Below are 23,330 nucleotides of genomic sequence, written 5' to 3'. Positions count from 1 at the left end.
CTGGGATGGTTAAAGGACTGGAACACATGCTTTATGAGGAAAGGCTTGGAGCCCTGGGGCTGTTTAGTCTGGAGAGGAGGAGACTGAGAGGGCATTTAATCAATGTTTATAAATATCCAAGAGCTGGGTGTCAAGAAGGAAGGGACAGCCTCTGCTCACTTGCTCCCTGTGATAGGACAAGAGGCAATGCATGTAAACTACAGCACAGGAAGTTCCATCTCAACATGAGGAAGAACTTTACTGTAAGGGTCACAGAGCTGGAACAGGCTGCCCAGAGAGATTGCAGAGTCTCCTTCTCTGGAGACTTTCAGGACCCATCTGGATGTGTTCCTGTGTGACCGACACTAGATTCTGTGGCCCTGCTCTGGAAGTGGGGTTGGAGTGGAGTACCTCCATAGGTCTTTTCCAACTCCTAACATCCTGTTCAGGATGACACTGTGGAACAGCTTTTTTCAGCACAAGCAAGTTGTGCAACAGCAGACTGTAGGCTTGGGTTGGCACGTTCAACTGTAGCGCTCGCTGCTGAGGTTTTACCACCCTCTTAAAGCTGCTGGTGGGAGTGGGGAGGGGAGGGTCAGCATTTGGTACTGGTTTTGCAGTTAAATTGCTTCAAGCTGTTGAAACATTGGGGAAGTTTTTTGACCTACTTTTCGTGCAAGCTTAGAAATTGTTGGGATGCTTTCTGCGTGGAATTCAGCTGGATTACAGGGGAAAGGAATTTCGTAGGCCTGCTCACAAAGTCACAGATTCAGTGAAGAGAAAAGAAATAAAATAAATCAGCTTTGTCTTCAGGGCAGCTCCATAGTCTCCAGCTTCATTCCCATGAGAACACGTTCTGGGCTGCATCTAGTGAAAGCAATCCCTGTTTTGCTCATCCCCCCGGCCTGCACGTGCCATGGAGCATAGGGACAGAGGAAGGAGGTGGGCAATGCCTTGATCCTACACATGGCATTCCTTGTGGATGCTGCTTGGCCTTGCATAGGAACACCCCTGTGCTGGTGGTTGGTGAACAGCACTGAGTGCTCCCTGCAGTGGTGCTGAACACACCAACAAGCACATCTACCCCTGCTTCAGCAGCCCCTTGAGTGGCTGTGGGTACACAGCCCAGCCCAGAGCCAGCAGTATCTGAGAGTTAACTTGAAAGAAGCATTAGTGCAGCAGATAGTAATGAACAGAAGAATTGCAGTAACTTGATGTACTTCTCACTGCTCAGGCTCTCTACTTGGGGATCTCTCCAGGGAAACTAGATACTGGTTTTCAGCCCCTTTGGCATCTTGGGGCTGCTGATGCACCAGAATGTGTTGGACACTTTTCCAATTAAGAAAAAAAAAAGTGCCTTTTATCTGCATTTTTGCCCACTTAAGTGTTTTGTCTTCTAACCTGATGACTAGAGGTGTGGGGTGTTGGCTCTCCTGCTGTGTTTTGGTCCCAGAGTGTGTGGGAAAGCCCTGGGGCTCTGCATCTGCTGGGGTGTGCAGTGCTGCTCAGCCATGGGTTCCTCACAGGGAGGATGAGCTGCTCTCCCTGAGAGCTGCTCACAGGGAGGATGAGCTGCTCTCCCTGAGAGCTGCTCTCCCTGCTGTGTTGCACAGCCTCAGATGGATGAGATCTGGTAGCGGTGCTTGTTGGTGAGTTCAGAAATGGTCACCAGCTCTGTGCTGCTGTGAGAGGCTCAGGTGATGGGGGCTGGGCTGGTCACAAACCCACCCTTTGTTCTTCGTTGGCTGTTGGATTTTGTTGAAGGAAGAATTAATTTGAGCAGCCCCAGCCCCTCCTGCCTGCTTTGGCAATCTTCTCTAGCCTGTGAGGACGTGTGATGTGCAAGTGGGCAGGAGCTGGAGGAAACACCTCTTAATCCCTCGTGGTGCTCCAGCAGAAAATGCTGCTGCCAGCTGATAATTAGAAAGTGAACAGACTATGGAAGTGATGTTGACATCTCCAAATCTCTGTCCTGGGCTTGGGGAAATATTACTGACAATCTGGTTTAGAAAAGCAGAGAGAGAGCAGGACTTTAGAGTGGATGATTTGTAGGGCAAACACCATGGTGCTGTGCTGGAGATCCTGAGGGTCATCCCAGGCAAGTGGCTCTGCTCATCAGGTATTCACCGGTGCTACAAGTTCCGGCTGGGGGTGTGGAGGCTTTGAGCCCCCACCAGTGTAGTTTTGAAGAGGCAGCTGATGTCATCAAGGGATGTGAAAGGTCAGAACGTGCTTTTCAGCAGGAGTTAGATGCTGCTGTTGTGCTGTCTCCTGAAGGTGGGAAGCAACTGAGAAGAATCACTCTTCACAGAGGCTGGGCTGCATCCAGCTGTAGGTGCTGACTTGACTCACCTTTCTTCTTGTTACCAACTCCCACAAACTCCCTGGGAGTATTGCAGGGTGGGCTAGAAATGCAAACTAAGCAGGAGGTGATGGTCTGGGGCAGCTTCCAACATGTCAGGGAGGTTGAAGTTGACCACTAGGAAAAATGTATTCCCTAAAAGGGTAATCCTAGATTATCAGGCTGCCCAGGGAAGCAGTGGAGTACCCATGCCTGGAGGGATTGAAAACCCTTGTAGATGTGGTGCTGAGGGACATGGTTTAGTGCTGGCCTGGCAGTGCTGGGTTAATGGTTGGACTTAATGATCTTAAAGATCTTTTCCAACAAAAACAATTCTATGATTCTCTGTCCTGGGACCAGGGTTGGGTTCCCACTGTCTCTTCTTTTGTGGACCCACTTGCTGATGTCTGAAGGCAGTGACACTGAATTACCCAGAGGTTTATTTACTCTTCAGAGCATCAATGGACATCTGACTTAATGCTTTTCCTTCCCCTGTTTCTCACATGATTTGAAAGCCCCTGCCCGGCAGCGTGTAGCAGCCTTGCTCTATTGACACCGACTACCTTAGGAATAAAAACGTGTGGTAGAAACCCAGCCCTGACACCTGGCCATGCTCTTTGATAAATAATCCTGGGTGATGATTGTTTTCTTTGCTGCAGAATCACCTCTTGCAGCAGGAAAGTTTCTGCAGCCCCCTCCCTCCCCAAGCTCGCCCACCCTTGTTATCATACAAATCACATAATAACAAGGCCAGGGATAAACAGGAACTACAGTAGCTGTTAGCCGTGTATAAAAACAAATCACATGGAAACAGTGTAATTACTGAGAAAATATCAACTTGAGTAATGCAGTAATTGTTTTCTTCCCTCCAGCAGATTTATTCCAGCTCTCCCAGCTCATGCTGGTTTGGAAGTCTGTGCCTTCACGTTAATAAGAAGAATTTCACGTTTCACGCCGCACTTGCTCAGGGCCTGGGCATGGTCCTGTCTGAAGCGCAGGAATATATTTGGAGTGGCTTCTTGAGAGTGCTAGGAAACAGAGCACTAGCTGATGGATCTCTTTTCACTGGAGTCCACCTCAGGCTCTGGGTGGACTCCAGGCTTTGCAGGCATCTTTTCAACCCACTTTTGTGACTTAGAAGAGCCCCTTTGTGCCTTTTGCAAATCTGGGAGCTCTGCCTTTTGGACTTGGAATCACAGAACGGCTTGAGTTGAAAGGGACCTTAAAGGTCATCTACTTTCAACTCCCCTGTGTGGGGCAGGGACACCTTCCACAAGACCATTGCATGGACAAGGTTTTATTTGAAGTTTTTTTTGTTGTTTGGGTGGGTTTTTTTTTCCTCATTCCCTTTCTTTAGAGAGGAGCTAGTGAAATAGCAGTGACCAGTGATTTGAGGTCCAGGGACATTGCCTCTTTCTATTGCTATAATCATTGCCTAATACCAGATAATGATGGGGTTTGTGCTGTGACTTGCAGCTGTTCCCCTTACTCAGCTTTGCTGTTGTTTTACTTCAGATTCTGCAAGGTAAACAGATAAAAACGTATCAGAACCCAGGTTTCCACAGGGTTTGTGCCAAGCAGGAGTTTAGAGATGCCCTGTCTTGCATATTGGAAGGCATGAGATAATATCTTTTGTTCCATGTGCACAGAGAAGTCTCTTTCTTGTGTTTTTGGCAGGTAGCTTGATTTCCTTTAGAAAACCTTTTGCACCTACAAGACACTTCCCCTTCCTTTGCTTTAATCTGAACAAGATTTGATGAACACCTCATTTCTCCTTTGCTTCTTGTGATTGTCTTGCTCCTCTTGGCTTAAAAAAAAAAAGCCCCAAACCACCAAAGAAAGAACCCAGTAGTGGAGAACACAAAGCCTTCCCCTGCAGCAGACTGACCATTTTTGGTGTCTAATGCTGGGGAAGTAAAACAAGACAGGATCTGTTCTTGGGGATTCTCCAGAAATCTTTCATGTTCAAGTTTCTCTTCTTGTGGGATGGATGCTGGAAGCCAGCAGCTTAATTTGTTAGTTCCTTAATGCTCTTAGGGCTGGATGAGCCCCACATAAGACAATGAAGAAGGGGTTTCAGGTTGCTTCTTTGCTTTCTGTCCCTTGACTGCAGCAGCGGGAATGTTGTTGATACCCTCCAGACTGCACCCAGTGGTGATTCCTGCCTGCCTGACTTGATGTGTCCTTCAGCTAGAATAAGGCTGAGTAGGGGAGAGGAAGAAGGCACCAGTGAAGCATGCTGGTGTCCTGTGACACAACCACTTTGTTGGGAAATAGCCTCTTTTACCTTCCCTTGTTCCAGCTTTGCTGTGGATGATGTTGCTCATCCCTTGTGGAAGGCAGTAGGGTGGAGCTCATCTCAGCACAGCCCCACTGGGCAGGAATTACTTTTGAAGCCAGATCCCTGAAGCTCTGCTGGACTGTGGGTGCAGCCCCTCCAGGAGGGAGCTCACTGTGCTTCCTCCCCACCAGCAGCAGGATGGAGGCCACTTTGCATGTCTTCTGCTTTTTGGTAAGCAGATGTTACTGAGATGCTGAACAGTGCCAAGGTGGCATCTGCATGCCTGCCACATCTGGCATGAGCTGCCACACAGCCAGTGAAAAACCTGGGGCCAGACAAAGCAGCACAGAGGGTCCATGCTAACCCAGTGCCACCAAGTTCCATCATGTCACCCTTGACCCTGGAGAGAGGGTTGGTGGATAGCCCTGGCCGTCAGCGCAGAGAGGAGGACACTCTGTGCTGTTTGGTGCAGAACAACATTTGGTTTTGTCTGTGGGCACAGGGCTGCTGTACTGAAGGTAGCAGATTCGTGTCAGCTTCTTCACTTGTTTGCTTCCCCACTTCCCTCACCTCCTGAGCAGCTGCACCAAACCTGGCAGTGGTTTATGGTTACAAACCAGCAGCAGCTCCTCTTCCTCACCCCTCCAGCAAAAGAAATCCATCTGCTCACTAAGCAAATGAATAGATACACTTTTAATTAAGGTGTTGGGTAGCTGCCAGAGGGGAGCATCCTGGGTCAGGGTAGGCTGTTGGTGTGCTGAGATCCCCAGCTGCATGACCAGTGGCTACTAAACAGCTGTTTTATTCCATGTGCATTCCTCAGGGGTGGGCAAACTCATCCAGGCATGCTACTTGTGTTTGCAGGAGGTAGGCTCCTTCGTTTGGAGCTGGAGAGGTGAAGGGTGGTGTGGCTCCAGGATACTCCTGGCATACAAGCTGTTTGGGCTCAACAAGGTTGTTGCTCTGCTGGAGGCAAAGCTGAATGTTTTGCTGTGTTTTCCCTCTGTCAGCTCTCTCAGCTCCTGGTCATCAGAGCTGCTCCCTGTGATGGCCACAGAGTTTATGCTGATCTGTCCAGTCTCTGACTGGAAGGGTCTTGTGAGCTGAGAGTGTCTTTGCCTGGAATTTTCAGAAAGCTGCTTTTCAACAGTTCAGGCTATTCTAATCTCAGCTGAGCTCACCTGTCCCCTTTCTCTCTGTTTCTGGATGGATGCATTTGACCACCATCACTCTGAGCTGGAGGAGCAGTGGAGGAGGACCTTCATGAAGGAGATGGGAGTAATCTTTTCTCCTAGGGGCTGCCCTTGTAGCCCCTTCTCACTCAGTGTGGTTAATGCTGCTCCTCGGTGTGGCTAACGCTGAGAAGTATGTGTCTGTGGCTGCCTTATTTTTGCAGAGACGATGTAGCCTTGAGCTGGCTGCTGAGATGTGAAAGGACAGTGCTGCTGGGAGCTCCTGAATATGGATGGGTTTATTGATCCTGCAGGAATGTGGGAAGCATTGAAGGTGGTAAGAGCCTCTGAGGAGGTTTTGGCAGGAAGATGAGCTGCTGTCATGTCCCTGGGAGACTGACCTGGTGCTCTCTGGAGATGCTGGAGGTTGTGGAGCACTGCAGTGATGTGATCTGGCAGCTGGTACTGCTTAGTCTAGCAGGATTTTTGAGGGGTGTGTCTGCCTCAGAGGGACTGGGAACGGGCCAGGGAGCTGTGACAGCTGGAGAGGGAGGACAGGAGAAGGATCCAAAGTCTCCTGCTGAAGAGCTGACCTGGTGATTTTCTCCTTCCTAGGATCGTGGCCTGCCTGGCAAACTGGAGCCTGTGTCGCCCGTGAGCCCTGCTCACGCTGACGCGGAGCTGGACCTGCTGCCGGCGCGGCTGTCGAAGGAGGAGCTCATCCAGAACATGGACCGCGTCGACCGCGAGATCACCATGGTGGAGCAGCAGATCTCCAAGCTGAAGAAGAAGCAGGTAAAAGGCTGTAGCCCAAAGGGGAGCATGTATTCTCACTCCTGTGTGTTGCCTTACATTCCTCATCTTTGCTCACACAAGTCCACAGAGGGGCAGTGGCAGTTGTGGTGCCACCTGGATGACCTCTGTGCCCATGCTCCCTCTCGTGACAGGTGGTTGCTGCAGTGCCAGTCTGCAGCTGGTAACTGCAAGAGGAGAGAGCTTTGGAAACCTGGCTTGTGGGCTCTTTTGCACGTCAGAGTACCTTAAAGGGAGAACAGCCTGTCCTCTGTGGCTTACCTTGTGGTCATGCAAGCAGTCAGTGGCAGCTGAGAAGGCAGCCTAGGTTGCCTGAGTTGTCTGCACCAGCCAACATTAGCACAAGGTCTTTTCTTTTTCCTTTCCAGCAATTGTCTCCCCCCAGTGCTATAGCTGCTGTTATTGTAGTACTGGGCTGTTTAAAACATGGCTGTGATGACCTAATAGCCCTTCCTGTGCACTCAGTCCCCTTCTCCAAGGTTTACAGCCCTGCAACCATGAGCAGCATCTGATTCAACTCCAATCAGAGCTGTGCCTCAGCCAGGGATTTGAATCTTATCTTCTCACTTGGTGCTTTCCCCCTGCAAAAGAGCACTCCCCAGTAGTAGGATCGCCTGCTCAAGGTTGCCATGTGTACAATTACCATAAACCCATTAAGGGATTAATATGACAAAACCTTGGGGGATGGCTATGAAAAAGCCCACAGACTTAAAGGCTTTCACTTCCTAAAGCAAGTCACTTCTCTCTGCCTCTCTTACTGGTTGTTTTATTTCCTTTGCTTGGGGCCAGTTTCTAAACTCCCTGACAGCTGCTAATCCCAGAGTGCCTGAGAGGAATGACCTCTCCCAAGGGATGTGCCAGCAGGAACTCAGCAATGGAGCAGAGTCTTTACTTGGGCTGTTGGCTGAGGCAAGTGCTCCTCAAGGATGAGCATGCAATTGACCTTCCTTCCCATAAGATTGGTTTTCCCATTTAGGTACTATCCCTTTCTTTCCTGCAAGACGAAGCAGGATGTTGTGGTTTTGTTTTCAAACAGTCTTGTTTAATTATTGTGAAGGACTGTTTTGTTGCTGTTGTTGCTTTTTATCTGCAGAGGTATCGCAGTGCTTAGGGAGAGGGAGCCCAGAGTAGGTAGGAGTAGCTGTGCAAAGAAGCAACCATGTGTGCTGGCTTACAGGGGCCAAAGGAACATCTAGAGCAATGAAACCACAGTGGTTCCTCATGTTTGGTTTGGTGGAAGCTGGGTGAAATCAGGCCTTCCCCTTTCCCTCTTAGGAAGCTTAGACAGAATGTTGGTGTCCACCCCCATCTAGCAGTCTGGCCACTGGTCTATCTTTTTAACTCGTATTTGAGGAAGGAGGTGCAAACCATGGTCATTTTCCACTCTGGAGAAGGGGCTTCCCGAGTAGGATGCACACCCATCACAGTGGTGAAGATCCCTCTGATGGCAGCCAGGAGGACTGACAACTCTGCCTGACTCTTTTTTTCCCAGAGATGCTGAGGAGCTGCTGTTGAAGCTGACGGGAGCAGCATATGCTCCTTGTCGTTAAAACCAAGCTGTCCTTCCGTAAGGAAATGGGATTTTTATTGTTGGCTGCTTGGTTGCTTTATTTCTTCCCTCTGAACAAGTTTTATGATTCTTCCTCCCCACAAAAATGCTCTGCTGAGCAGGGAAGAAGGTGGCAGTGGCTGTTGGCAGTAAAGGCAGCTCCTCCCCTCTTTTTTCAATTTTTAATTTATCTTATTTTTTGGCACATGATGGTGAAGTAATTTGCTAGCAAATCCCACCCCCCAGCATAGGATCCTTCCCCAGCCCTCCAGCACAGCTGGCACATCTGGGAGGAAGCATTTCCTGAGGGGGGGGTGGGGGTTGGTGTTGCTATCTGAGATGCTCTGGGAACATTTTGTCCATCTGTGCATCTGAGCTGTCAGCGCAGGAGAACGACGAGCGAGGGAAGGCAATCAGCCTGAGACAGACGCTGCTGCTGCAGGAGGGCTGGCGGAGCAGGGCAGGGACTGTGCGCAGCCGGAATACCCTAATGCTTTTCCCCTCTGTCTTTGGGAGGCCTTCTCAGGGTGATGAAATACATCTGGATGGAAAGGCTGTGCAAAACCCCCATCCCAACTAAACCAAATCCACCATCTTGCTCTTCATGCTTGTTCCAGAAAAGGCAAGGGAGGCTCTGCCTGGACTTTGCAAGAAGCAAACATCTTCAGCAGGCTGAGAAACCTTCCCCAAACCCTGCACACCCCTGGCAGGAGGCCACCTCCATCAGCCGTCCCCCGCTCATTCATGCACCATATGCGCTCGCTGTGTCCTCTCCCCCTCTTCCTGACAGAGGAGGATAATCCTCATGCATTTATTCTTGGCAGTGCTACAGGAGAATAAACTCTGGGCTGTTCTCTGCAGTGGTGCCTGAGCTGGGCAAAGGGCTCTCCGGGAGTACAACACTCCCACCTGGTGATGGAGGTGGAGCTGGCTGGGTGGAAGAGCTTCAGGGTTTTCCCTTCCATCTCTCTCCTGGCTGAGTTTCCTCTGTTCTCTCCTCAGCTCTTTGAAAGAGCTTTTTCAGAGATGCCCTGTGTCTGGAAGCCCTCTAGCAGGTGAAGTATCTCAGTACTCAGGTGATGGCTGCCTGACAGAAGGCAGTGTGGCAGCTGGTTGTGTGTTTAATGACCTTGGCTTCATCAGGCAGGTCCCTTCAGCACAGGACTGGACGTGTGTGGGGATAAGGTCTTCATGAAATGTCACCAACCTTCCTGCCTGTGCTGCGGGCTCTGATGGCCCTTCCACAGCATGAGGTCTGGTCAAAGGGACTCTTACCTAGAGAAGACACCTTCTCCACTTGGAAATGAGTTGGCCTGTGGGTGGTGTAGGATCCAGGACTACCACTAATGATGGCATCTTGCATCCCTTCACCACCCCTGCACTGTCTTTCATTTGAGGACAGGAAGGGGCTTTTGGGCAGCTGCTGCTGGGAGTGGGGAAGGAAAGAGTGTGGAGCCATCAAGACTCATCTCCTGCTTCTCTCCCTTTAAAGGTCACAGTCCCAGCCTAGCTTTTGTGGCAGACCTTTAAGAAATCCATTTTGTCCGTGTCTGGGAACCTTGACCTATTTTGCTTTGCCATTTCCCACAGCTCCCAGGGGTAGCTGTCATGGGCTGAGCCTGCTGCAGTCAGGTGTGCTGCCTGTAGAACCTGCCTGCAGACTCTGCCCACATCCTTACCTCCAGCATCTGGTCCTGTGTTACACCACAGAGAGGAGAGTTTAATTCTTTACTGTATTTCTGCTATAATTAGATTTTTTGGTTTGGGTTTTGGTTTTTTTTCTTCTAACAAGCTGCTTTTAATGAGCCTCCACTTACTGGCAAGCTTTCATTTCCTGATCCACCATCGAACCCTCTTGTCTGAAATCACTTACAGCACACCCAACTGCTTCGCAGAATGCTTGTGGCTTTCCAGAACAATGTAGCTAAGTTTCTGCCAAAATTGTTTGTTTGTTTGTTTTTACTGAAGTATTCTCCCCAAGAGAAGTAGAGAATCTGACTTGGGGGTGCCTCTGTCTTTGGAGATTTTGGAGTTTGTCCCGTGGGAGTGAAGGCCTGTGATGGGATGCCCTAGGAGCCAAGCAAGAGGGGGCAGGTGGAAGTGCCACAGCTGATGCTGACACCTGCTTGGCTTCAGCCTGTGGTTTTAGCCATGGCTTCCCCAAGAGCTCGTCCCCCTTGCACGGTGCTGTGATTTGGGCCACCTGAGCAACAGCTGTGGTTGAGAAGAGAAGGAAGCTTTGGGGCTGTTTCATGCATGGTTGGAATCTTCAGTGTGCCGTGGCTCCGTGTGGGCAGGAGGGGATGGACCTGTGCTGTGCTGGGGAAGGTTCAGCTCCTTCCAGGGTGCAGGTGGTCTCAGCTGGCTGTCTCCTGGCTGTGCTTATGTGTGGCTGGAGTCACTCCTAGGTTAAGACCCCCCAAGGTGGGCATGCTGCTGTCAACGTGTGGATCTCGGGCTGCCCTGCCTCTGCCAGAGCCTCATCCCCAGCTAGGGCATTGCTCAACCATTTGGCTGCTGCTGGTGGCTTTTTTTCAGTTGTGTCTTGGTGTTTCTTATGCTGCTGTTTTTCCCTTTATGGGGAGAGATGTGCACCTGTGGGGAGGTAGGCCATGAGTGGAGTCCACAGAATGGTGTTGCTTTATCCATTGAAGCACATCTAATGGGAGGCTTCTGAGCTGTTTCAGCCAAGCCAGCAGACCTGTCTAGGTGTGTGTTTTCTTGGACTGCTTCCTACAGCCCTAGTTTTGCTGAAGAGGTCATCAACAGGAGCAGAGATGATCTGAAGGATGAACAGGTGCCCACATTCTTCTTGGACCATGAAGAACGTGCTGTGCTCACCTCTGGTGCTAGCCAATTGCTTAGTCCCAGATGCATTTTTTCGCTAGTATGAGACTGGCTCAATCATCTGCTTGCTTCAGCAGGAGATGCCTCAGCTGCAGGACAAAATACAGAGACTTGGAGATGCAGAGCTGAGCAGTGGAAAAAAACATAGACCTCTTTTGACAACCTCTCCTGTGCCTGTGCTGCCCTGCAGCTGTAGTGCACAGCCTGTGCTCTCCCTCCTCACAGGGAGCCAATGGCTCCAGGAGGAATCTGGAGGAATCTTTTGTTTCCTTTTTTGGCTGAGTGGTGCCTTGGACTTACTGGAAGGGCTCAGATGTCTCCTCCTGCCTCGTACCCGTTGGGAGAGCTGGAGGTGCAGGTCGTATGTCAGATAATACTTGCTGACTGTGGTGGTATTAAAAAGCACGCTTCTAAATCTAGCAGTTCATAATTATTGTCCACCATGGCCTGAGCAGCTTGTAGGTGGGTGGGAACATGCTACAAGACCAGTGATCTTTAAAGGTGCAAGCATGGGACCTGCTCCCTCCTGCTTCCCCTTTCACAAGGGAGTAGTTAGCATTCAAGCCAACTTTGGGGCTGGGTGTATTTTACTCCACGTGTGGTGGATGTGCTTGTGGCGCAGCTCTTGGGCTCCTAAATGTTTCTGCTGTGAGCGGTAAGGAAGCTTGGGATGAGACACCCACACCTTGGATGGTGCTGTCCTAGCATAGGCTGGTGTAGGGAGCTGGGGGACAATGCACAGTGTATTTCTGGCCCAGGTGCCATGAAATGTGGAGCTGTGGCAATGCAGCAGAAAAGCTGAGGAGCTAACCAAGAAGACACTGCTGTCTCTTGAGGGCAGGACACCTTGCTGATTGTCATTCATCTTTACAGGGCTTTCTCTAGTTGGAGCCTGACTTACTTGATGGTTTTTGCTCAGGACAGCTTGGCCTGGGTGAAAGGAGAGGACAAATGGGTCTTAAAGCTGCCTTCCAAGGAGCTCATGATGCTGGAAGGCGGCTTATTCTAGACTGGTGCCCTCAGCAGCTCTTCCTGTGCCTGCCATGATGGTTAGAGACACATGATGTGTTCATGCTGCATGGTTTTGCAACCTGAGTGCTTGGGCTCACTGTACAAGTTCACCAAGTGGTATCTTGGTGGCCCATGTTTGAGCACCCTGCTGTCCTCTGCAGGCAGTCCTGAGTACTTTGCACTGCTCACCTCAGCCAGGAGGGCTGGCACAAATCTCATTGGCCTGATTCTGACCAGAGTCAGACCACCTTTCATGGTGATGTTGCCTCCTCTGCTGTACTTCCTGGCTCATCTGGCTGCATGCCACAGGGGCAACGGTTGCACAAGTCATTTCATTGAGAACAGTCATCTTGGGGCATCTCCTCCAACCACAGCATTGTAAGAAGAACCTGAAGGTGGAGGGCAGCCTTGCCTCTCATTCCTCCACTGCTACCTGCAGCATGGCAGCAGTTTCTAAGGCAGGTAGCAGCAGGGAGCTGCAGCTCCTCTTAGGAGTTTTCAATAAAATCATTATTTCTAGCTTTGAGTCCTCTACAGGAGACTTGTTCAAGGCATGTCCTCAACCCCCCCATGCCTAAAAAGCATTGACCCACCAGCATGGGCCAGGTGCAGGGGTTTTTACGCAGCTCTCTTCCTGGTCCCTCCCTGTCCTGAGCCTGCCCGTGTCTTGCAGAAAGCCTTCTGCCATGGTGGCTTCTGTTTCGGTCGAGAGTCTCGTGTGGATGGGGACGGCTGCGTTTCTCACTGTGACTCATCCTTCTCCTCCCCCCTCTCCTTCCACAGCAACAGTTGGAGGAAGAAGCAGCCAAACCACCAGAGCCTGAAAAACCCATCTCCCCGCCTCCTATCGAGTCCAAACATCGCAGCTTGGTGCAGATCATCTACGACGAGAACAGGGTGAGTCTGGAAACGATGGCAGTACAGCCCTGCGAGCGCGCCGGCTCGCCCTGGCCAGGGACGGGCAGCTGGATGAGGGCTACGTGTGGGGTTCCCCTGGGTGAGACCTCTAGGGTAGAGGCTGTGGGAGGTGGATATGTGTGAGGAACTCGCTCTGCTGTGTGGCTTGAGCACAGATGTCTTCTGAAGAACCTGCTGGGGAGGGGGAGATGGGGGGGCTAGTTTCCTGTGATCAACTTAAGATTTGAAGCACTGAGGAGGTGCTTCAGAGCCATGTCTGTTAAATAGCTTCTTCCATCCTTGTCTCTGGGGGTGAGCCTGGTTGAAAACTGCCTCAAAGGATGGCCTTTGGTGGGGTAGGGTGGGTTGCACGGACGGAGGGGCCATCTGCTATGCCCCAGTAGTGCAGGCCAGCTGTGAGCAGTCCTGGCTGCTTCTGAGTCCCCCCAGGCTGGAGCAGAAGGAAGGGACATGGACGGATTTGCGAGTAGCGTTAGCAAAGGTCAGGCTGGTGTCCCTGCTTCTGGAGTCTTGCCTTGACTGCCTGTTTGTTGTGGTCAGCTGCTGCCTGTAATAGCAGCTTGAGGAGACACACATTTCACTGTGTGCTTTGGAGCGATGCTGGGAAACGGGGCCCTCTGGTAGATAATCAAGCACATTCATTTCCATTTAGGTGTTGATGAAAGGGATGATTCTGCATAAAAGGGAAACTACCAGCCGCTAATTATTTCGAATTGCGAGGCCCGCGATTTTCACTGGGAGCTGCAGAAATCCAGGTGCCCCACTCCTAAAAAGGGGGAGGGGAGGGGAAGGAATTGCATACCCTGTGCTCCCAGGCAGCACAATTTTCCTGGTTTTCCTTTTCCCATCTGCTTCTCTCCCTGAGCCACGGGAAGCCCAGTGCTGGCACTGTCTGTTGTGCGAGTGGGTGATGACTGAGGTCAATGTGTTGGAAGCGTTAACAAGTGCCGGCTGGTGAGAGCTTCACAGGCATTGGGCTTTGGGGGTAGGTGCTAAGTGTTCTTCAAAGCCATTCAGCCCTCTCCTGGGGGCTTGGCTATATAGCTTGTGCCTCCTCTGCAGGGGGTTAGGGTAAAAAAAACACAGCAAAGCAACACAAGAGGTCTCAAACATAAGGAACAACTTCCTACTGTGAGGGTAACAGCACTGGAACAGGCTGCCTACAGAGGTGGTGGAGTCTTCTCTGGAGAGATTCAAACCCCTCCTGAACACAGTCCTGTGTCACCTGTTCTGGGTGAACTCACTCTAGCACCAGGGTTGTTCTAGATGATCTCCAGAGGTCCCTTCCAATCCCCACAATTCAGTGATTCTAAGATTTTTATTCCTATTCCCTTAAGCCACACCTTCCATGGACATGAGGGGAGGAAACAGGTGATGGTCCTGAATCAGGAAGGAAAAGTGATCTTCAGCCATTGCATCCCCAGTGGCCTCTGTCATAGCAGTCCCTGTTAGCTGGATGTGGTGAAGGGCTGATTGTCCTGCCAGAGCCTTGCCCTGCTTTGTCACCTCTTGTCTCTGCCTCACCAGCAGCTGGGTCACCCCTTTCCCTTCCATCTCCCTGAGTCTCCTGTTACCTTCTTCACAACAGATCTGATCTGCTCCCAAAGCCTGTGCTGTGACTCTGAGCAGTCCTTCAGGCTTGGTGGCAGAGCGTGCGATGAGCAAGCCTGGAATTCTACGTTTGTCCTTGAAAGTGTGTGGCTGAAACACCTGCCACACTGTCACAGGCAGTGCCCAGAGCTGGTGGCAGTCACTTGTCAGTGTGTCCAGCTTCATTCTGAGTTATGCTGATCCTCAAAGCCAGGCTGCTTGCCAGGAGTGTTTTGCTGTTAACCGTCGTGGTAGGGTGGTCTGGTTCCAGGTGGGTGCTCAGCAAGAGAAGATTGTGTCTGACACCAGACTTCATTATGATTTCAAACCTGACTCTGTCATCATGTCTGCAGGAACTGTGGGATGGGCAAGTGATGATCCTTCCCCTGTAAAGTTCCCTTGTCAGTGGCATGTAAAGCAAGCTCATCTGTGGGTAGGAGACTCAAACCAAACAAACTTTCCCTTTTTGTTGATAGAAACCATGGCAGGCTGGAAGGAGGTTCCTCCTTTGAAGAAGACCTGGTCTATTCATGGACAATAGACAGTTGACAGGGCCATGGTGGCTGACTGTAATGGCTGAGGCCCTTTTCATTATCATAGCTGGGAGATGCTGAGGTGCAGGCTGCAAAGGCAAGGGTGTGTGGTGAGGCTCCAGTAACCACAGGTGGGATTCAGTGTGCAATTGTCCTTTTCAAGGACATCCCTGGGATCAGCTTTCAGCCTCTCACCTCTGTTGGATACATTTTGGGATGTCTTTCAGTGATGACTGCTCTTCCCTTGGGGCCAGGAGGAGGAAAACTGGATGAAGAAAGGACATAAAAGCAGCATCGGTTAGGATTGTGGGTGGAAAAGACTGGGTGGTGGTTGGCTATCTGGTTGCTTTGGTATGGGTTTAGTGGCAGCAGAGCCCCTGGGTGTTCCCAGCTGTAGTGGGGAGAGCCCCAGGCACCCTTGTGCTGACCTGTGGCTTTGCTGCAGCTTAGCACTTAATTGCAAAGTCAGTTGGTTAGGAGGGAAGGGTTGTGAGCCAGATAGAGACATATTGATCTAGAGGGAGGAAGGTCCCTGAGCTAAATTTCAAGCCTTTCCACTACTTCCGTGCTGTGGAAAAGCAGTGAAGTTGGATGCCTTGGGGTCTGCTCCCAGGAGAAGCAGCTGAACCAGGGCTCCAGCCTGCACACAAAGGGAAGAAAAGCCTGATTGACTGGCATGGCTCAGCTTGTGGCTCGCTTGAGGGAGGCAGCACGCGGTAAGAAATGCAAATAAAAAGAGGATATTCAGGCCTCGGGAAGAGGCGAGAGACCAAAGCGCCCCAGAAGAGCTGGCAAAGCCCGGCACGATCTTTAAAGAGCAATGTTGTGGAAGGGGCAGCCAGCCAGCGCTGGTGCTGCTCCCAGAGCAGGTGGGAGGCAGCACGCTTGGTGGAGGGGCTGCCGCCTGGCTCTGCGGTGGTTTTCCATGAACCGTGGGTCTGTGCTTCCCCGGGGCCGCGGGTGCCGCCGTGCCCGTTCCCACTGCTCCTGCCAGTCTGCCGCGGAGCCGCACACTGCGGGCACTTATACCCCGGACAAAGGAGACGCCAAAAACGGTCCCTGGGAGCGAGGAGGTTACGTGAGGACAGAGCAGCGAGAGAGGCCGGAAAATCGAGTTAGCCAGGCGTTCTCTGACCTATTTTCCTTTTGGCGATGGCTGTGGCTTTGCAGGGGTGAATGGTTTCTAATTTTAGCTTATGGTTCATCGGGGAAGTCTATATGGGGTTTTTTATTCACCGCTGCACTGGCTGTGGATGAGGGGCTGGGGACGCAGGCTGGCACTGGCCTCTATCTGATTTTTCTCAAAATCCAGGCTTGCTGATGCTAAAAGCCCAGCACGCTGCTTTTCCCTCTTGTGACCTACTTAACACATATGATTTGAAAAGTTCCTCGGCGTTGGAAAGGATAATTGTGGAAAACATGACCTGTAATCCCCTCGTGCTACACTCTGCTGGACAAGTAATTGATTTCCAGACAAAAAAAATGTTGACTGTAGACATTCTGCTGAGGGAGAGTGGAGAGAAACTGCTCTTGACTGCGGCAAAATCTGGCACCGTGAGGCTGTGGCTATGTTTGGGGAGGCTTTAGGAGATTTGGATGTAGGTGCCTCCTCTCCTGGGTATGTGCTTACCAGAGGCACTATACCTTCGTGGATGAGCAGTGAAGTTGCACCCAGAAAAGTACCTTTTGGGAAATGTTTGTACTCTAACAGAAAAACAGGCATGGATCCAAGCCAAAATCCAACTGTGAGTGCAACCTCTACTGTTTCTGAAAGGATGGCTGAGAATGGAAGCTAACATTTTTGGGGACTATCTGTAGACTAAACTGAAAATAGTGGGAAGCATTTTCAGAAGCATCCAAATCTTGTTTGCAAAACTGCTTGCAGTCCTTGAAGAGGCAGAACAATGTTTGAACACAGGGGTGGGTGCTACAATTGCCACATTCATTCGGAAGGTGCAGTGAGGAGCTCAGAGGACCCATCCTGCTACAGGGTGCACGAGTGTAGATAGGGTGCATTTTCCAGTCCCCATCACCCCCTCTCTGGGAGCCAGGTGCTGGGAGGGTGGGTATGGGAATTTTGGTTACTGCTAGAGGCTGACAGTGATGCAGGCATTGGGGACATCCTCAATTAAACCATGTGAGCCACCTTTACTGTTTTCCCTTCAAAGGAAAGCTGGTCCCTCTTGAGCTAAACAGGTTGCCCAGAGAGGTGATGGAAGTCTGGAGACATTCAAGGTCATGTTGGACTGGGCTCTGAGCAGCCAGATCTAGTTGAAGATGTCCCTGCTCACTGCAGTGGGGGGTGGACTAGATGAGCTTTAAAGGCCCCTTCCAACCCAAAACATTCTATAATCCCTGCTGGGTGTGGCACCTCTGTGTGGCACAGCACCTTGTGGGCTTTAATTTATTCCTCTGGGTTGAGTTATTGTAGGGAGAGAATTTAGTTTCCTTCCACCTTGATTCCCCATTACTCAGGTAGACCATCTGTGGGTATTTGCAGCTCTGACTTTATTCTGCTGGGTCATTCCTGGGATTCCTTGCATCTATCTTCCCTTGAAATTGATGGAACATACCTGGGCTTGAAGATGTGTTTGTGCTTTAGAAGGAAATTTCCAGGTCCCTTGCTGATCACAGGGAAGGAGGGAGGGCAGCGTTGCCATTGCTCCATACCCTTTCCTGGGATGCCAGGCTGTCTGTGAGCTTTCCATGCCAGTGTGTCCTGGAGGAAGCTAACAGGCCAGACTAGACGGGGCTTTGACCAACCAGGTCAAGTGGGAGATGTCCCTGCCCATGGCAGAGAGGTTGGAACTAGATGATCCTTAAGGTCCCCTCCAACCCAAACCATTCTATGATCCCATGAAGCTGCACTGCAGCAGCCCTGGCTGTGCCAGCCTCCCAGCTTGGCTTGATTGGGTGAATTTTCCTCCAGGTCCTCTGCATGCCCAAAGTCCCCACTGGCTACCATGAATGCAGACTCATGCTGCTGCCTTCTCTTCTGACCACTGTGACAATGCACAGCCTGCAGGTGCCCATCGCCAGCTCTCTGTGAGCCAGATCTGGGAGGCTGAAGGCTCAACCGACCTGTCATGCATCAGAGCCAGGCAGGTTTCCTGCTTGGAGACCAACAGATGACGAAGCAGCCTCCGTCCTTGTGTCAGAGCTGTCCCTGCAACCAAGCACGTGTCAGCTTTCCTCTGAAACACTGAGCTCATTTATGGGAGAGGCCGCGTCAGGACACGGAGTGACTTCGCCCTGCACCTCCGTGCTGGGAAGGGGATGCCGCATGCTGTGACCCACCGCAGCATGGCGAGGGCTGGGACACGGTCCCCCCACATCGCCCCTGCGTGCAGTGGGTGCTGACAGCTCGTGGCCGCTCCAGTCCATCCCTGCCCCACTGTCAGCCCTCTGAAAAGCTGTTTGATGCAGTGCAGGCAGTGGGGGCAGGCAGCCGCGGCTGTCTCGCTCTTGGGATTGAGTTGGTGGAAATCAATAAGATTAAATTTTAATTCGTTTTCTGTCTCAGTGCTTGTTCCTTCAAAAGGGCACAGCTATCTATCTCTAAATTCAGCATTATGCTGGAAAATTGGAATTCAAAGGATTGTTTTGAACTTCTTCCACCCCCCGCTGCTGTTGTGTCTGTGCAGAGTGTGTTCCTAGCTATCCATTTACCCTCCTCAAATACCTTCATAAAGCATTAATGCCCCATCCATAAATAAGAGAATGAATAAATGAACACTTTTAGCATTGCAAAGGATAATCTCACCGTTCCCCACTCAAAGGCACTAAGTGTGACTCAGATCCCACAGGGATTTTATGTCTGTATAACTCTGATTTTCTATGAACTCCTGATTTACATTAGAAAGGGAAGAATCAGGCCGGAGCTGGTGCAGTAAATAAAACCTTATCAGCGAAACTGCTTTCGAGCATTAAATCTGCAGGGCTTGTTTTTCAAATTCTAGGTTTTGTGCTAGTTGGGGTTGGGGGTGTTTTGTGTTTGGCTGCTGAAAGGGTCAGGTTTGTAATTTCTTTTCTGGGGTTGCTTCATCTTGGCTTGGAGATGCAAAAGTGGCTTTTGACTAGTCCAGAGGAAGAGTGGAAAGATCAGAGGTTAGAAGCTGTTAACAATTCTGTGTGACAGCAAGAGTTTCAAAATGATGAAATGAAAACATTTAGTGTGGAGTCATTGAGAATTCTTTCATTTTGTTCTTGCATTTGAAGGAAATAGTTGGACTCTATTGGGTTTTTTGTTGCTGCTGTTTTAATTGTCCCGATGTCTGTTTTTAATGTCTGCTTTAGGATGTGGAGTTCCCCAGTACATGCACTGACTCAGAAGCTTTGTGCATTGTCTAATCCAGACCAGATAATGCCACGTTCTGGGTTTTCAGGTCCAGGACGTAAGGGCAAAAAGCACAGGTCACCATTAAAGAGTGTCCCTCTTTTAAATCTCTCCAGCAATGGTGACTCCACCACTTCCCTGGGCAGCCTGTTCCAGGGCTTGACAACCCTTTTGGGGAAGAAAGTTTTCCTAATAGCCAGTCTAAACCTCCCCTGGCAAGGGGATGGAGTACAAGTGAGCTGACCACAGACTGGCTGGCAAGGGCTAGTCAAAGCCGGAGACGGGCGAGCAACCAGAGTGAGTCTGCTTGTCACGCTCTACACAGGATCGGTGGGGGGCTGGGATTAACTCATGGCTCCACCATGACCCATTTCCTCAGCTTTCTTACTACTTGGATTAGTCATTTGTAACCACCACTGCATGTATCTGCTGCCTGAGCCTCTGGTGCAGTGGAGAGATTGCCCAGGTGGGCAAGTGGAGAGCATGTAGGGCACCCACATCCCCTGGGCACCGCTGCAGAGCATCAGTCCTTGTGCTGGCTCAGAGGAGCCTGTCCTGTACCCCTGAGGCTGACTAGTGCCCCTTGAAACTCAGGGACATTTGGGTTCAAGGAGGGCACAGATCCTCAGGCAGATGTGGTTGGGTTGGGAGCACTGGTGGTGACTATAGTTGTCAGCTGTGGGAGCCAGGGAGGGAAGAGCGATGTTTTCCCTTCCCATGGCACCAGGGCTCATGACCTGCTTTGTGGGAAGGGCAGCAAATGGCTGGGGTGGTTTGGCTCTCAGAGAGAGGATGCCGAGGAACAATTAGTACCTGCTGTTGCAGGAATGAAAACCTTTCCCCTTGAAACTGGCATTGCCAGGTCACAGTTTGGTCCTGGCAGGTCTTGACACAGAAGTAACACCTTTAGATCCCCCCCAGACTGTTTGCTTTTTGCTTCATGTAGCAAGGTGTCTAGCCTCAGGGTTTCCATGATTTCTGCTGACTTCAGCCACACTTCTCCTGAATTTTGTTTTAAACAAAGTCCAGCTCCAGCCTCCCTCTTTGCTGTGCCACTCCTGCAGCTCTGTCTGCCCCCGGGACCTCCTGCTGCTCGGGACAGGAATGTTTCCCAGCACCGCCCTGTGCGCAGCTCTCCCGCTCCTCTCCAAGAGTTTTGCTTATCTCCATGTGGGACACGCCTGGGCCCGAATAGAAACCCTTCCACTCCCCATGGCTGCTGCCTACGGCCTGCTATAAATAACCCCTGGAGCACGGTTCAGCTGCAGCAGCTTTGTGCTGCATGGAGCCGTGGCTGGAGCCGGTCCAAGAAAATGCCGCCTCCGAATTTCGGATCCGCTTGCTCAAAATAACTTCTGTGTTTCCTCCTCTGCCGTTTTTAAACTTCTCTTTAAGAAGAGCCCACGCAAAATCCCAGACTCTGCCTCCTCGGGTTTTGGATGCTCTGCTGCCTTGTGGGGTCGGTTCATCATCCCCATGGGAGCTCACATGGCCGGGAAGTGCTTCTCCTGCCCTTCCCCCCCCCCCCCCAGCCTATTTTAAGTCTCTTCAAAGGAAAACCAAGGGGCTGGAGCTTGCTTTTGAAGCCAAACACTTTTGAAGTGAGAATGGATATTTTCATAGTCTGCAGGGAGGTTTTTGTTGTTGATGAAGTTATCTTTAGCTCCAGGCTTGGAGAAGCATGAGATGGGGCAAGAACGTGACCTCCCCAGCTGCGGTCTGCCTGCCCATGCTCTGCCATGGGGAGATGAAGAGGGAGGTCTGTTGTGGGCAGCTGCTGCTCCCTACCACGCTTCTAGGTCCCTTCTTGCATCCATGGACCCTACAGTGATACAGATCAGTGTTTGTGGTTCAACCATGCTTCTTGAGACACCTGGATCCCTCTGAAAGTGGAAGACTAGTATATGAAAGGTTTTACCTCTCCATCTGAGTCATGCTTAAACACAGTCCAGAGGAGCTGTGTCCGGGTTCAGGAGTGCCCCTTCTTCACTCTTGCTCATGCTGATCCCATACCCAGAGCTGCTCGAAGCAACTGATGGTAAATGGGAGTAAAATGTAGCCTTGGAGCTTCAGTCCCTCTTTGGGCACCGCTGCTCCGAGTGCTGTAGCATTATTTCAGTGGGGAAAAGGAGTCATGAGCTGCTTGCTGTGAAGCTGCAGAGTGATATAAAACTGATGGGGATTATCATATATCTCACCAGAATTAGAGGCAGAGTTTTGCTTTCCAGTACATTTCTTTCTGTTAAATAATGGATTGCAGCCATGGGGGTGGGTGTTATTCCACAGACGTAGGATGGACCCTCTGGTTTCTTTCTGTAGTGTCAATCACTAAACATGCTCATAACAAAGTCAGTATTGGAACTGAGTCCTAGGTGGCTGTGCCTTCAGAAAGGAAGGAATTTACCAGGGCTGGTGGGCTTCAGTGAAGCTACTGTGGCTGTGGAGGGACCTGGGGGCTGCCCTTGCACTGAATAGTTTGAAGTCTGCTGAAGTTCTCCCGCCAGGCTTTTGGCTAGCTGAGTCCTCAGGCAGGAGCCTGTTTCCCTGTGCCTGGCTGTCCTCCAAGATGAGCCCTAGCGTGGTGAGAACCTTCTGCTGGGTGTAATATGTCCCTCCCAACTGTGCTGCCAGCTCTCACCTCGGTCTGCGTGGCCTTTCAGACAGCTCATTACAGTTATGCTATCATCTGATAAATGCAGCAAGGAGCATCAGCAATTACAGTGGGTGTCAAGTGTTAATTGGGCAGCTTTCAAGATAGAGGCATCTCTTTGTGTACGTACAAAGATATGACGTGCTCAGAATAGCTTCCCCTCCTGATCTTTCGTTCTGGAGACGTGTATATTACAGTTGGTTAATGCAAGACAAATTATGTCATTCTTCTTGATTCACCACATGTTCTGCCGATGGTGATTTGCCTCTGGGTTGTCTCATTAAGTTGTCTAAACATGGCAAATGCAGCAGCTGAATGCACTCAGCTTCTTCTCCAAGTTAATCTCGTTGTACACACGAGCCTGCAGCATCATCAGTTGCTCATGGTGCTGTCACTGCTGCCAGGGCATCTCCCACTGGTGCTGGTGCCCAAGAGAATGGCTGTGGCTGGCTGCCTCCAACTGGGGCTGCAGTTTTCTACCCATAGTTACTCTGCCTGCACTTAACTGGTTTGCTGATTTTAGTCCCAGGTATGCATCACCAGAACTCCAGGTAAGGTGATGCTTCCCATTCACCAGCCAGCAGTGCTGGGTGGGAGGATGCTTGGCCAAATCACCCTCCTGGCAGCGGATAGAGGGTATCTTGTAGCAGTTGTAATAACCACCACCACTCCACCCCCAAAAAATATTACCCCCTGGTTTTAATTGTGTAAGACTTGTTAATTCTTCTTTGAGTCTTAATTTATTGTTAAGACTCATTAAGCTTGATGGGTCTTTGGGCAACCTGGTCTAGTAAAAGGTGTCTGTGTCCACGACAGGATTGGAACTCAGTGATCTGAAAGATCCAGTCCAGCCCAAACCATTCTGTGGTTCCAAATGCTGCAGTGCTGATGTTCTCCAAGGTCAGCAGATTTTAGAGCTCATGGACACCAAAATATTAACCTCTGTCCCAGTGAATCAGGAGCAAGCTGCTGGTTGCTGCCCTATCTGTGCATGCCTGAAGGCTGCAGGCTGGGCTGGGCACTGGGGTCACCACTCCACCCGTGGTCCTCAGATGGAGCAGAGATGTGAGAGAAGCTAGAAGAGCAGAGCTGCTCATTCAGACAGGCTCCAGGTGTGTTTTGGGCTCTGCCACATCATCAATAGCTGCTTTGCTTCTCTGTCTGTGTGTGTCCTTGCCCCTGAGGTACACACAGTGATGGTGACATCTGTGAGTCCCGAGGTGTGCCTGCACAGGAGTGCCACAGGTGAATGGGCAGGGACGCGTCCCTGCAGGGCTCCTGTGAGCACCCTGCATACCTGTTAGGAGCAG

General features: G+C 50.9%; 1 protein-coding gene across 1 annotated transcript in view; it reads left to right on the top strand.

The window, feature by feature from the left end:
• Positions 1 to 23,330, top strand: part of NCOR2 (nuclear receptor corepressor 2) — a 258,103-nt gene that overhangs the window by 120,164 nt on the left and 114,609 nt on the right. The window contains exons 5-6 of the mRNA XM_054172985.1: positions 6,389 to 6,568; positions 12,777 to 12,890. Of these exons, the coding sequence (XP_054028960.1) occupies positions 6,389 to 6,568; positions 12,777 to 12,890 (294 nt within the window). The remainder of the gene's footprint in view (positions 1 to 6,388; positions 6,569 to 12,776; positions 12,891 to 23,330) is intronic.

This window comes from Dryobates pubescens, chromosome 25 (genome assembly GCF_014839835.1).
Source record: "Dryobates pubescens isolate bDryPub1 chromosome 25, bDryPub1.pri, whole genome shotgun sequence".
Lineage (NCBI taxonomy): Eukaryota > Metazoa > Chordata > Aves > Piciformes > Picidae > Dryobates > Dryobates pubescens.
This window is presented reverse-complemented; position numbering and strand designations above follow the sequence as displayed.